The sequence below is a fragment of the Hippoglossus stenolepis genome, chromosome 1, assembly GCF_022539355.2.
Source record: "Hippoglossus stenolepis isolate QCI-W04-F060 chromosome 1, HSTE1.2, whole genome shotgun sequence".
NCBI lineage: Eukaryota > Metazoa > Chordata > Actinopteri > Pleuronectiformes > Pleuronectidae > Hippoglossus > Hippoglossus stenolepis.
Genome location: NC_061483.1, coordinates 28070159 through 28083296, shown reverse-complemented (window position 1 = coordinate 28083296; position 13138 = coordinate 28070159). Strand labels below are relative to the sequence as shown.

The 13138-nt window shown below is 40.9% G+C and overlaps 1 protein-coding gene across 1 annotated transcript in view; it reads right to left on the bottom strand.

Moving 5' to 3' along the window:
• Positions 1-13138, bottom strand: part of si:ch211-186j3.6 (neural-cadherin) — a 286707-nt gene that overhangs the window by 137740 nt on the left and 135829 nt on the right. The window contains 4 exon segments of the mRNA XM_035162307.2: positions 1433-1576; positions 6824-7010; positions 7409-7536; positions 10939-11188. Of these exon segments, the coding sequence (XP_035018198.2) occupies positions 1433-1576; positions 6824-7010; positions 7409-7536; positions 10939-11188 (709 nt within the window).

The window sequence follows — 13138 nt, the reverse complement described above, 5'->3', positions numbered from 1 at the left end:
GTGTGATGTCTGAATATAGAGCCATCAGCCTGCTCTGCTGAAGTGGAAACATGTTATGTTGACCCTCATTCAGCTTTATCTTGATGTCACCACTCTGTTACGCCCACTACAGTAACTTACATTGAGTAATTGATTTGAATTGCCTTCATCTACCAGGCTCCTCTCCAGTGGAACCAGCACCCACTCGGGGTTCAGGAGCCAGGCACCATCTCTACAACCAAGGTTTTGCTTGAATATGAGTTACAACTGTTCCCGCCCCCCCCTCCTCTCTCTCTCTTCTCTCCCCTCACCAACCTCCCGTCTCTCCTCCATTTTCCCCTGCTGGCCTCGACTGGTCAATTGTGGTGAGTGGTTCTGCCACAGTCTGGTTCGGCTAGAGGTTTCTGCCTGTTGAAGGGGGGCATTTTTGGCTCCATACTTGAGTTTGCTCATTGTGGGAGCTGTTGGGTTTCTCTTTAATTCTGTAAGGTCTCGACTTTACTTAGTAAAGTGCCTTGAGATAATGTATGTTGTGATTTGTTGCTATTCAGATAGAATTGAACTGAAATGATTTCAATTGGGTTTGTTGTTGAGCAATAATTATAGAGATCTTTGGTTGGAGTCTTACCCAGTTTCTAGTTGCCTATGATTGGGAAATCTACAGTGCTCCAAAAACGACATTGTTATTCCTCAGTGTAATAATCATGAGCTGACGTGATGACAGCTGAGTCTCCACATGTGCCAACACTGACATAAATCTTTACATTTGAGGAAGTTCTCAAATGCGAATGTGTTTTCTTAATAAGTGCTTTCTTAAAGACAGCTAGACTGGAAAAGTCAAGTAGTTAAGACCAATTTTATATGAATACCACCTGCTACCTGAGCTCACAATAAATGTCTGGTGTATAGAATATATTTCCTTTTAAAGAGCACTAGCAGTCAGAAATCATTAAACAAGGAAAACGTATTACTTTAAAAATATTGCCACTTTACCACTGACATTGGGTTAGAAAAACATTGAAAAACACCAGTCACATCAGACAGTTCCAAGGACGTGTTTCAGCTGCGACCTGCGTTTCCAGGGGTGCAGGTTGTCAACAATGAGAAATGTTTGACTAAAGTGAAAAAAGAATGTTTAGATGTCCAAAATGGTGAAGGTACAGTTCAACACTTGAAAGCCTATTTCTTTGCCTTACATCCAAAGGTTATATTAAATGGGTTCTTCTACAGTGACAGATTCACACTCACATATTGCTTCATAGAGAAAACCATTCTTTCCTTCAGAGTAAAAGGGGGGTCGCAAAAAAGCAGTGAAGTGAAAAGTAAAATGTTCCTTGGGTGAGGAAAAATAGAAGCACTTCAGCAATGTGCTTGAGCAATGTGTTATATATATTATATATTTATTTATAGGACATATATATATATATATATATACAGTATATATGCCACCTACCTTCATCCCCATCATTGGCACTGACAGTGAGGATGGCAAAGCCAAGGTCAGCATCCTCATCCACATCAACTTCATAGGATGTCTGCGCAAACACTGGTTTGTTATCGTTCACGTCACTGATAAAAACACGAACATACGCCGTGTCTGAAAGAGAGAGAAAAAGAGAGACACAATCATAAACATGTGGTCGTTCTTATTCTGTCAATGTGAACGTGAACATCTGTCTCTCTCTCTCTTTGGATAGCAACACACACACACACGTTTCTTCATGCATACAGAGAACAACAAACAAAAATAACCCTTTTTTCCCCTATCTACAAATTTTCAATTACATCCCTCATCGGGCTTCTGTCTATTTTAGCTTTAAATCCAGCTGTTTCTTCTTTTCTTCAACATCTAACCGCTGGCTGAAGTGGGGAACAAAGCACCCTGAGGGCATCAGCGTAAGGCTCTGTAGTTGAGCAACCAAACACACTACGCTCCCTTTGACATTGCTATCAAAACGAGCATAATTTGCAACACACGCTTTAGATGAGATTAATAATTTAAGCCAAGATGGAGGAGATTGTTTACAGTTCATATAGCACAGATAGGAAACTAACGCAGGCTGTATACAAAAAAAAAGCCGCAGATGCCCGAGCTTTGCCCGTGTTCACAATGTGTCAGAGAGAGAGAGAGGAAGGTAGGGAGGGATGGAGAAAGCACACAGAAAGTGGATGAGCAGATGTACCAGCCAGCCATCTCCTCATCCTCCCACTCATCTGCTAATGCTGTCTGTTCATTAATGGTTTAACACTTCTGCTTTCATTGAAGGAACGTGTAAAATATCCCAGCCCCAACCCCCCACCCCATACATTAGCCTCCTCTGAGAACAGTGTTTATCATGTTGTACTGTGGCCGCATGACGACATTATGCTGCAATATTGGTCAGTGTGTGTTTAAATGGTCAGATGGAATTACCCTTATGCCCGTTATTAGAGTTATCAGAGTTATATGTATATGAACGGGATTTGTCAGAGGGTAAATTAGAAGCTTCTGCATTGAGCCATTTTTTTCACATAACCAATATGAAATGCATGTGAGTACTTTCCTTTCTTGTAGTAAGAGAAGTGGTCAGAGCTGGGAGCCCTGCTGTACATGTATATTTCCATACATCATTTTCAACAAAGTCAAATTCAATATGGTCAAATGCTTTTTCTTAATCCACTTAAAAAAGCAAGTCCCCCACGCTATTGTGTCATAAACGTCTGAGTTGTGGACACTGTCTCACCTCTGTGGAGGAAATGATCCCCTAAACCAGCGAAGCTAACAGTCCATGAAACTCACAAGCAGTCTTTGAAAAAAAATTAAAAAGGAACAGTACACTAAAAAACATTGGGGCTTCTATCCTTAACATTATGAAGCCTTGCCATTGAAGTCAAATGTGAAGTCTTTCTCTGTAGAAAAATACACGTTAAATAAATTCAAGTGGCAATAGACAACTACCAATATTTAAAAGTGGTATTCCCATTGACACTAATGACGAATAGAATCAAATTCCACTCTTATCAACTCCTTAATCATAATATAATATTGTAAGTTTACTTGTTTTAAAAAAGACCACCACATGTAAACATGCACTTTTTTATACTATCAAAAAGACAATAATTAGCAGTGTTACTGTCCAAAGCAAGACAAAAAACCTAGGAGACATCCCGATCTCGATGTGATGCCCAAAGCAGAGTATATAACACCCAACTGTAAGAAGGGTTATTCTCTGTCACTGTACCAGCCCTCTCTGTGTTTCCGTTATTCAGGGTGTTCACGAGAGCGTGCTGTATGCCGTGTCTTTACTTGCACCCACCTGAGCATCCACTTCCTCTGGGTCGGTCTCGGCTGTTCAGTTAAGGGTTGAATTTTTGTCCCAGTGGGACCACAGTTGTCTCCATCCAGTGAAAGCCTATCTGAGGTTCAATCTTGTTTTACCTTGTTTTCTATCACCCTCATCATCACTGTCTTTGCATTCTCTGATAATGGGGCTTTTTTTTCTTCTCACTGTTACTCCGACTGCTCCACAGTCCCCTACTTCCATTACCTGAAAACAGCTACCGATAGTTACCAGGCGGAAAAAACAAAAGCACACTCTATGTGTTGGTTGTGTGCGCTGGCAGGTGCACTTCCTTTGTACCATAAATCCAGCCTTAATTTTAACACAAAAATGTGTCTGCGTTGGCAGAGCGAAACTGACGAATACGGTGAAAGCAAGTGAAATAAAATGAAAACACAGAACAGCAATGAGAGTAATTATGTCTGTTAAGTTCCTTCACAGGTTGAACTTGATTGTACACAGTTGAAGGACACACGCTTGTTATGAAGCTGCCAAGTATGAAAAAATATATTTCCAAGTAGTATTCAATACAACCACAGCAAATTAATCAATGGCTCACATAGTAATTACAATGAGAAGAACCCTAGCGGTAAGGCCATTGTGTTCCCAGGGTTTAAAACAGCGAAGGCAGATCATTCAGTGTCAGTATCTTTTTTGTGGTACCAATGTTACTCTCATTTATTGGCATGCTGTTACAAATCAGTTTGTTTATTGGATTTTTGGGGGTTTGTTTAAAAGATAGACTTTGAAGGTGATCAGTCATTCCAGGTATAATTCATTACAGGTTCCAGAGATTAATGATTTAAATTTGCTCATGCCACACTGAAATTATCTTGACTTTGACAACTGCGATTACATGCAAATGTGTGTGTGTGTGTTTTGATGTGTGCACTTCATTTTCTATAATTTACCACCAGTCATCGACCCTTCTTCATTCCTCCCGGATAAATAAATAAATATATACCTTGAGAGAGGGTCTGTTAATAATCTATGATCACATTTATTATAAAAAGATCCTGGTCTGTCTTGCTGCTTCTTCAACACCTCTCCATCCACCCATCTGCCTAAACAGCTGTTCGTTCTTCATGTCTCTATTCTACCATTGGACCATGCATGCATTTCGTCTGGCAGCAAATGAGAGAGAAATGGAGAGTAGAGGAAGAGAGGGAGCAGACTGAGAGAAGAAGACGGCTGATGGTCCTCGAGTAAGAAGAGACGAACAGATGTGGGACAGAGACAGAAAGAGGAAAACTGCCTTCACTAAACATTTGGAGTCTTAAATCAAGTCTACCGAGCAGCTGTGTGCAGCTCTCTCCTCCTTTGTGTTCATCCTCTTTTTCGCTCATATATCAGCAAACACATTTAACACATTAACTGTTACAATCTCAATAACAACGTAATTTTACTCAATTCTGCAAGCATTTTAATTAGGAATCGCATGAATCTGTCATTTACTTAAAACCTGATGATTATATAAATTGTATAATGAAATGAATGTTTGAAAACTGTAAAAACCTGTATGTACAGCTTTTTTTGATAGGAGTAAATGTCATGGTTCTGCCCGTTTGAGGGACTTTTGATTTGTCTTGGATTTGCTTTGGACTTTTTGTTTTGAATTGATTGACATTTTTGAAGTTTGTAATGTCTGAAAGATTTTTTATCTGTTTTCCATTTTGAAAAATGATTTCTCTGTGCAGACTTTTGATATCAGTTATGGACTTGGAATTTATTGGTTCCAGGACAATCCTTGTGTTCACACATTCTGATTTTCTTTCCTTCAGTGCAAATGCATTAGAAGCAGCTAAATTATATTCATTGAAATTGCTAAGAATGCTGAATATAAAATGTGTAACTTACGTGATCTGCAGTGTCAATACTAAGAAGTGCAAAAAACAAAAAATACACGTACTCGCAATAAATCTAAATTTACAATAATTTTCAGCTGAGCCCGCTCACTGACTTTTAATGCCTCACTGTCAAAGGATATCAAGTTTGCAATAAATCTCTTTATCAAATTCAGTGACAGGTCAGCGGTGAAGCAGTGAGCCCCAAGCTTACAGAGCAGGACTAACTCACTGCAGTCTCAAACTAGATGTAGCATTTGCATGAGAACGGTTTGTGTGGAGCTGCGTGGCATAGTTTGTGTGGCCGAGCGCAGGCCACAGAGCTAACTAGGTTTGATACCAGGGGTAAAGCACACTGTGATTTGACTCAACTGGAAGTTGAATGGGTACGCTGGGTTTATTATAACTATGACCATGGACATTGTCATCATGGCAGGGAGGATCAGGGGCTTATCCAGTACCAAGAATGACACAAGGAAACTGTTGCATCTTTCTCATGTCTTTACTTAAAGATTATTGACAGTCAGCTATAGCATGACCCAAACATTTGCCTAAGCTTTCTTCTAGGGCTGTACAGATTGTTTTCTCCTTTCTGTAACCCCACTGCATTTCCCAGCAGTGAGTTAACTCAGCTGATCAAGATGTATCCGTTCTTGGATGGGCATAACTTTGGGAATGAGCTGCACACGCTGTACAACAACATGTTCCACAATCCACCAGGAGAGCTGGATTTTGTTGAGGGTGACCTACACAGCACACACTCTACCCTCTCACATTACCAGCCACCAGCACATCAGCAGAGCGCTCTTTTACCTGTCTGAAAAGGACAAAAAAAAGCTCATCTGAGGGACTTGTGTGGATTGGAAAGACTTGTCAACCTTGGCAAAATATCCACTGTAGTGGGGGACCTAAAGGCCAGGGGGAGCCACAATGAAGGACAGGAGAACGGCCTTCGAGCAGGGAGAGTTTGGGTAAGTCTGAAACTCCCATGTAGCTGTGTGTGCGATTCTTGATGTGTTTATTTTCCTGGCTGGCCTGGGTTTCGCTGCGTGTGTTAATCAGGGAAGTAGGCGTTTCATTGTGGTTGATTAAACACAGAAAATAAGCCCTGTGGCCATCACCCATGAGGTTAACATGACCTGTTCTCTACTCAGGTTAAGTTACCTGCACAAATTGTATTGTGATCTAGCAGCATGTGATTTTCTGCTGCTGGGTTGAGGTCATGATGTAGAATGAAGATTTGGCCTGGTTTTAAATGATAAGGAAGTATGTGTGAAGAGTGTGTTTGATCAATGTTGCCTCTTGATCTTGCATTTCGGTGGGCTGGCTGCATAAATTAATAAGAAAATTAATTTATGACTGTGTGTGTGTATGTGGGAGAGAGAGAGAGAGCATGTAGCTGTTAATGCATAAAGGCCAAGTTTCAGCTGGAGTGTGTACATGTGTGCGTGTTGGTGTTGCACGTCTTGGTTAGACTGGTTAGTGTGAGTCCTGAATTATATCAGTTGGAATGATAAAGGACGCTGTAATAGCTGCTCTGGTTATATAAAATTGGTCGTTAGAGTAGCATCATGTTCTTTCCTAGGGTAATTGGAATATTAAATGTTTCCCATGTTTTAAAGTAATGTTTCCTAGTTTCCCCCTGTAAGTTGCCAGATGCTACGTGTCAGTCGCACTTACCAGAGTTGGACTGTCCGTGTTTGCCGGGCCGCGCTGACTCCCAGCCGTCCACAGACTGAACCTCCAGTAGATATGAGCTCTTAGTCTCACGGTCAAACACAGTCTGAGTGTAGATGAATCCCAGCTCCGGGTCAATACGGAAATACTGGTGGTCCCAACTGCGATCCTCCAGTAGGGAGTAGGAGATCTGGACAGTGGGAAGGTTATAACACACAGGTCGTTATTGCTAATTATGACCTGTGTCATAATTCTGTCTCTCTGCCCCCACACTTATTTATTTATTTTACTGCATGTCACTAACTTTGTGTTTTTTCCCTCCCATAGTCTCCACAGTCGCCTAAATGCTGCTCATTGTGGGAACTGTTGGGTTTCTCTATAAATCTTAAGGTCTTGATCTTCTATGTAAAGTGCCTTGAGATAGTTTATATTGTGATTTGGTGCTACAAAATAAAATTGAATTTAATTGAATTAACAGCGTGAATATTCACAAGAAACCCAGTTCAACTGAGAGGATGCTGAAAGAGCAATGCACCACTTTCACCACAGTTTGTGTGTCTGTGTGTGCACGTGCACGTCTGTCGTCACCTTGCCATTGAGACCCAAGTCGAGGTCATTGGCTGACACCTGGACAACCAAAGTTCCGGTTTCTGCCCCTTCAGTGACCGAGGCCTCATAGATGGAGGAGGTGAAGAACGGGACGTTGTCGTTTACATCTGGAGAAGGAGGAGAAGAGAAAGAGAGCGTGTTCTTAGGCTATAAAATAAGTTCAGCATGGTATGTTTTGGTGAATTTGATAAGAAACATCACTGACAATTAATGGGCTCTTTGCAAGGCCTGAAGTGCCTGGAGGTAAAATTTGTTTTCAAACAGTTGTTGGCGGCACAGTTATCAATTGAAAAGATAAGTTATGACAAATAATATGCAATGTAGTGACATTTATTTTACAGATGTATTGTTTCTTTGGATTAAGAGATGATATACAGCCACAAACAGGGAGTAAACACTCAGCTTCAGATCAGAGAAGTAAACTCTTGAATTAGTTGATTGTCAGATGATCCGTAGATCACGTTGAAAGGAAAACACACCAGCCTCCTTTATTCAGCCTGCTAATTCTTGTTTGCCTTTTGCTGACCCCACATCGATTCTCTTAAATTAGTTTACCACCATCTCTTTAAATGACTTGACATTGTGCCTCCACAACCACCAACCTCAAATGTTCTGCTGCCAAAAATACTTCACTTTCTTCAGATCACTGTTAATGAGTCTGTTCTGGTTTGGTCCCTGTCTATTTCCTGCTTTCATCTACAAAGAATTGCTACATCAGCACTGCCAGGAAATAAAATGACCAAATCCCCAGATTATTTCATGTTTTTGTTCGTATTTCAAAAATGATTGTCCAAAACACCAGAATATGGACCAGAATGCACCAGCATGGATTCTGCATTTTTTCAGCATTAGGTCAGTTATGTTGATTGAAATTCAGAAAATAATTTATATTTTCAATTGAACCTGTATTTTGAACACTCACATGTAATTGATACTTTTATGTCTTACAGCAAACCCCTTTGTTGCTATATACATAGAATTCAAGCCTCGGCCAAGGCCTAACAGTCCCCATATTAAACCACAATTTAAATTCACTAGATCTGATTTTCTTATCAAAATTCTCATAAATATCAGTCCCCTGTTATGCCAGATTTTTCATCAAGATCCATGAATTATTCTCTTCTCGGCGGGTGTAAAAAGGTTACTTACAACTAACTCTATTATGTCCCAACACAAAGTGTGAAGATAAATAAAGCACCTCAACCAAACTAAATTAGATCTAAACTAAAATACAACAAACTTTTTGTCATCTGAAAAAAACATTTGGCTAAATCGACGAATTCAATATGTGCAAGTGCTCATTCTTGGTCATTGTAATGGCACAGCTGTGTCTCTATCTCACATAATGGTCACGTCAGTTCTGTTGTTGTTCTATTTGTGTAAGTACACTGAGTGCAACTATATATCATAAACCCCTGTGTAGTGTTTTGGTGTCTGGATGCCCACTATATTGAACTACATCTATAAACCATATACTGCTTTTCTTTTTTATGAAGACTTCTTAAAGGTAATTTTGTATGTTGTCGATAGATTTAAAGAAAACACCGGACAATGAATATCAAAGCTCTTTGTTGTTGGTGCACGACTGGGCTTCAAAGTGGCTCCGGTCCTCCTAGCATTCTGGAGAGTGGCTGATTGTGGGCTTTCATCAGCCTGCAGATATAAAAATAAGGTTTGGAATCTATTTCGCATATGATTTTAAGATCTGGCTGATGGTGAGGACACAAGAGTTCATCCTAGCTTGCATGAATAAATGATTTGTTTAGCAGAATATTTGTAGGGAATAATTGTCTGAGAACATCGGTATCAACACCATGGGACGTAAGTCTAGCTCCTTGGCCATCCTATTGATTTATGATAGACCATGCATTCATTATAAGTTTGACAACTGATGTATCAAATGTCATTTTTGCTGTTGTGATTTTATCTTCCAAACCAGGTTGTTATCGAGAGTAGGGTCAAAGCAGGTAGCACCACGAACCAGAGGGACACAACGTGAACCAAGTTTGCCTGAATAGAAGAGGCCAAATTATAATTCATTTAAGGTCGGAAGCATCACAGAAATTACTTGGATAGAGAAATAGATTAAATATAATGCTGCTCCATGTGTCATTTTTTCCCCCTCGCCTTTCTTCTGAGCAAATGTCCTAATCTATAAATTAAAAATGAGGCCTTAACTCCATTACAGAGCGCCCTCCCTCCCCCAGCAGGAGAGCCTCTGAGGAGTCAAAGAGCTTTGGAGGGGTGAGTGAAAAGAGGAGAAGGGAGTCAGGAGTGGGACAGAAAGGCAGAGAAGGGAGAGTGGGTCTGTGTGAATTAATTATTTCTCACTGGATTAGGACCAATGTGATGTGTGTGTGTGTGTGTGTGTGTGTGTGTGTGTGTGTGTGTGTGTGTGTGTGTGTGTGTGTTTGTGTGTGTGTGTGTGTTGTGTATGCGTGCATGTTGCCAGGGGATTAAATGCAGGGAGAGTGGGGCATGTAGGGTGTATGCAGAGTTATTTTAAGGAGCAAGGTCAGGCGCTTGCAAACACTATCATATTAAGCAGTGAGGATCACCACCTAAGTTAGCGGCTGAGCATTGACAGGAACACGATCGAGAACGACAGAGAGGTGAAAACTGCTTTTTTTGCTGAAGATGGAAGATAATATATATTTTAGGAGAGTGACTAGACTTTGACTGGAGTCCGTGTTGAAATTTCTTGGAGCAGCGGGCTTAAGCGCATTGCACTCTAAGCTCATCATACTCACAACAGCTGGCGAGCACTGCAAATAATTTGGATTTGCACAGCTTTGGAATCCAAGATTTAAACGGGTCAGATGGAAAATTAGAACACAACCGGTCTTAGAAAGCGCAGCGATACAACTGACCCTTCTGTTCCTGCCAAATGCGCTTTACTCTGTCTCTTGCCATGGCCTCAGATGGGGAGCAACTGTTGTAACAGTGTCACTGTCCATGTTGAATACAGAGGGTGAGAATGAAAAATAAAAGCATATACACAGCAGTAGTTTTTTTTATGGCAGTGACTCAAAACACATTAGGTGAAAATGCTTTGATAATATATATGTCAGTGACATGTTTTAGGTTTGGCACTCGATGAGTTGAGACCGTAGCTGGGTCCTGAGGCTGGTTTCAAGTTCAGTATTGGAATAAGCAAAGTGCTTAATGCTGCTCTTCACTGAGAGCAGCTTTGTCCATTTATTGTTATAAAAAGTCCATTAAGCCCATCCTGCAAACTCACCATGTCAAATCCATCCTGCTCCTCCATTAGCTTATACCTTAGCCATCAGAAATCTGCAGTCAAATACCCACTTTGTCCTCTGTTCCTGTAACCTTACACAGTCATACTGTAGATCTGATTACACAATTTCAATTAACCAGTTGCAACAATGCTTTTAGATGAATGCAGGAAATCAATGGTGTTCGGAGACAATGTAACACATATTGGAGGAATGAAAATCCAATAAAGCAAGTTAAGATAAAAAAAATGTATAATTAAAATGGCCCACCTGTGACATTGACGTAGACTATGGTGAAGGCTGCCAATGGCACAGCGGCGACATTCTGAGCTCGAACCCGCAGCATGAAGTTTCTGGTGGTCTCATAGTCAAGGGGCTCAGCCACCAGGATGGAGGCCGAGCCGTCCTCTCTGTTGGGGGTCAAGTAGAAGCGAACAGGCATGTTGGTCTCTGGGACCATTCCGTCCTCCAGATTGTAAGTCACCCTGGGATCCCCGAGAGGGGAGGTGGCCTTGATGGTCTGTGTGAAACAGAGACAAGGGGAGAAGGTAGTGAGATTTCTCTATGACAGGAAATGTCACTCATTTTAGTCTGCATGCCACTGAGGGGCTTTCTGTTGTCAGTTAAAACCCAGGGTCACCATCACTCACATAATTGTCAGTTGTTACACAAGCTACAAAATGTAAAATGTCACTACATAACGCTGCTCTGACATCGTGGAAGGTGTTCAACTCATCATCTTACCTGATAACTGGGAAATGATTTTGACCTGTGACTCAATATGTATAATTGTTATTTTCTCAATTCTAAAGTAAATATACTGACTTGTGGACCGAAAACCTGACAGAAATATTGAATGTTTCCAACTACGAGTTTTAAAAGCTGGGGAAAACGCTAAATGCCAGCAGAGATCCTCAGGACAGGAACGGAGATGGGGGACAACTGCCACTGGGCTCCAGTGGAAGTGTGCATCCTAAATATCGACAAATGATCTGCCCAAATGGATAAAAGTGATTTATTGCACATAATAATGAGCACTAAAATGTTCAGGCAGTAAGTCTCAAACTGTTAGACTAAAAAACAACCTGCTGAAATCCTGCGGGATCAAACACTCTGCTCTTCATCATGCATTCTCCCTAAACTAATTAAGGAGAGGCTACTCAGAGCTGAGGCCACACACACACACATCCCAATTAAAATCAAAAATGCCATCTCGGACGTGATGCGGCTTTCCTATGGGTGACCTAGCTGTATCCGTTCAACCTGTGGAGCACAGCACTACAATAATGAGACACCCTATTAGGCATTCAGGACTGGCAAACATGCCTGGCTGTTGTATGAGCTGATTTAGGCCATAAAAACCTAAATTTTCCACAGCAGAGCTATTACAACCCGCTGAGAGTTATTGCATCTTTGCATAACAGTCAAATCAACGCTGAACTGCCATCTCGATTAATACATTGTACTGTAGGGACCGCACTCCCTCTCTTTCAATCTCCCTCCCTCCCTTTATCAGCATCTCTCGCAAACACAATTAAAACACACACACACTCACGGCCCCATGTAAAGTACTCTCCTCTGTCTTTTCATTTTCAACTTTGGGTTAATAGTATTCATCAGCAACTTTAATGGATTTAATTGCTTTCAAGAGATGCTCGGAAAAAAATACCGTCGATAACATGTTAATGGAGTAAAAAGTTGATGCCTGTGAATAATCACATCCAGTTCTGAGGAAACATTTGAGCTGCCAAATACTGGAGTAATATCAACACAGGTTTTTGATTAGGCATTGTGATTCTTATGTGGAATTAGAATAGATATTAACTTTTTGCTCAGTTTGGAGACAATTTATTTTCTGTGTAGGCATCTTTTGACACCTTCTTCTATTTGGTAAAAAAAACAAAAACAGAACATGCTTTCTCCGCTTTTAGCAATGATCCAGAGACAGATAAAGTCAGATTTGCTGTACTTTCACCGGAGCTGCACTGACCTTTCTGGATGCTGACGGCTACTGCTTGTGCTTTAATTCTGGGAAGAGGACAAGCACTTCAAATTGCCTCCTGTTTTTTCTAACTTTTATTCATTGTTCAAGTTTCACAGAGGGCAAAGCTCCCCTTTGCAGTTGCGATTAAGGGCCTTGCTCAAGGGCACCTCTGTGATGGTGAGGGGGGCTGGGTGTATTGAGAGTACTGCAGTGTGTCCCTGTCCCTGCTGAGATGTATCATCCGGTCTGGGTAATTGACTCACAACCCTTTCTGTCAAAAGCCTCTTTCTCTGCCCTTTGGGCCACCACCCTCTTGTTTGTAAGGTGCCACACATTATAAATAAACATGCCTTGCTTTTTTTACATTTCAAAAAAGAACAAAAACTCTTCCCATGTGCTTTAGACTTAGGCGATGTCTTATGAACTGCCATATAATGATGTACATTGAGATGGAAGACAGCAGTAGATTTATTAAGCTCTGATGCT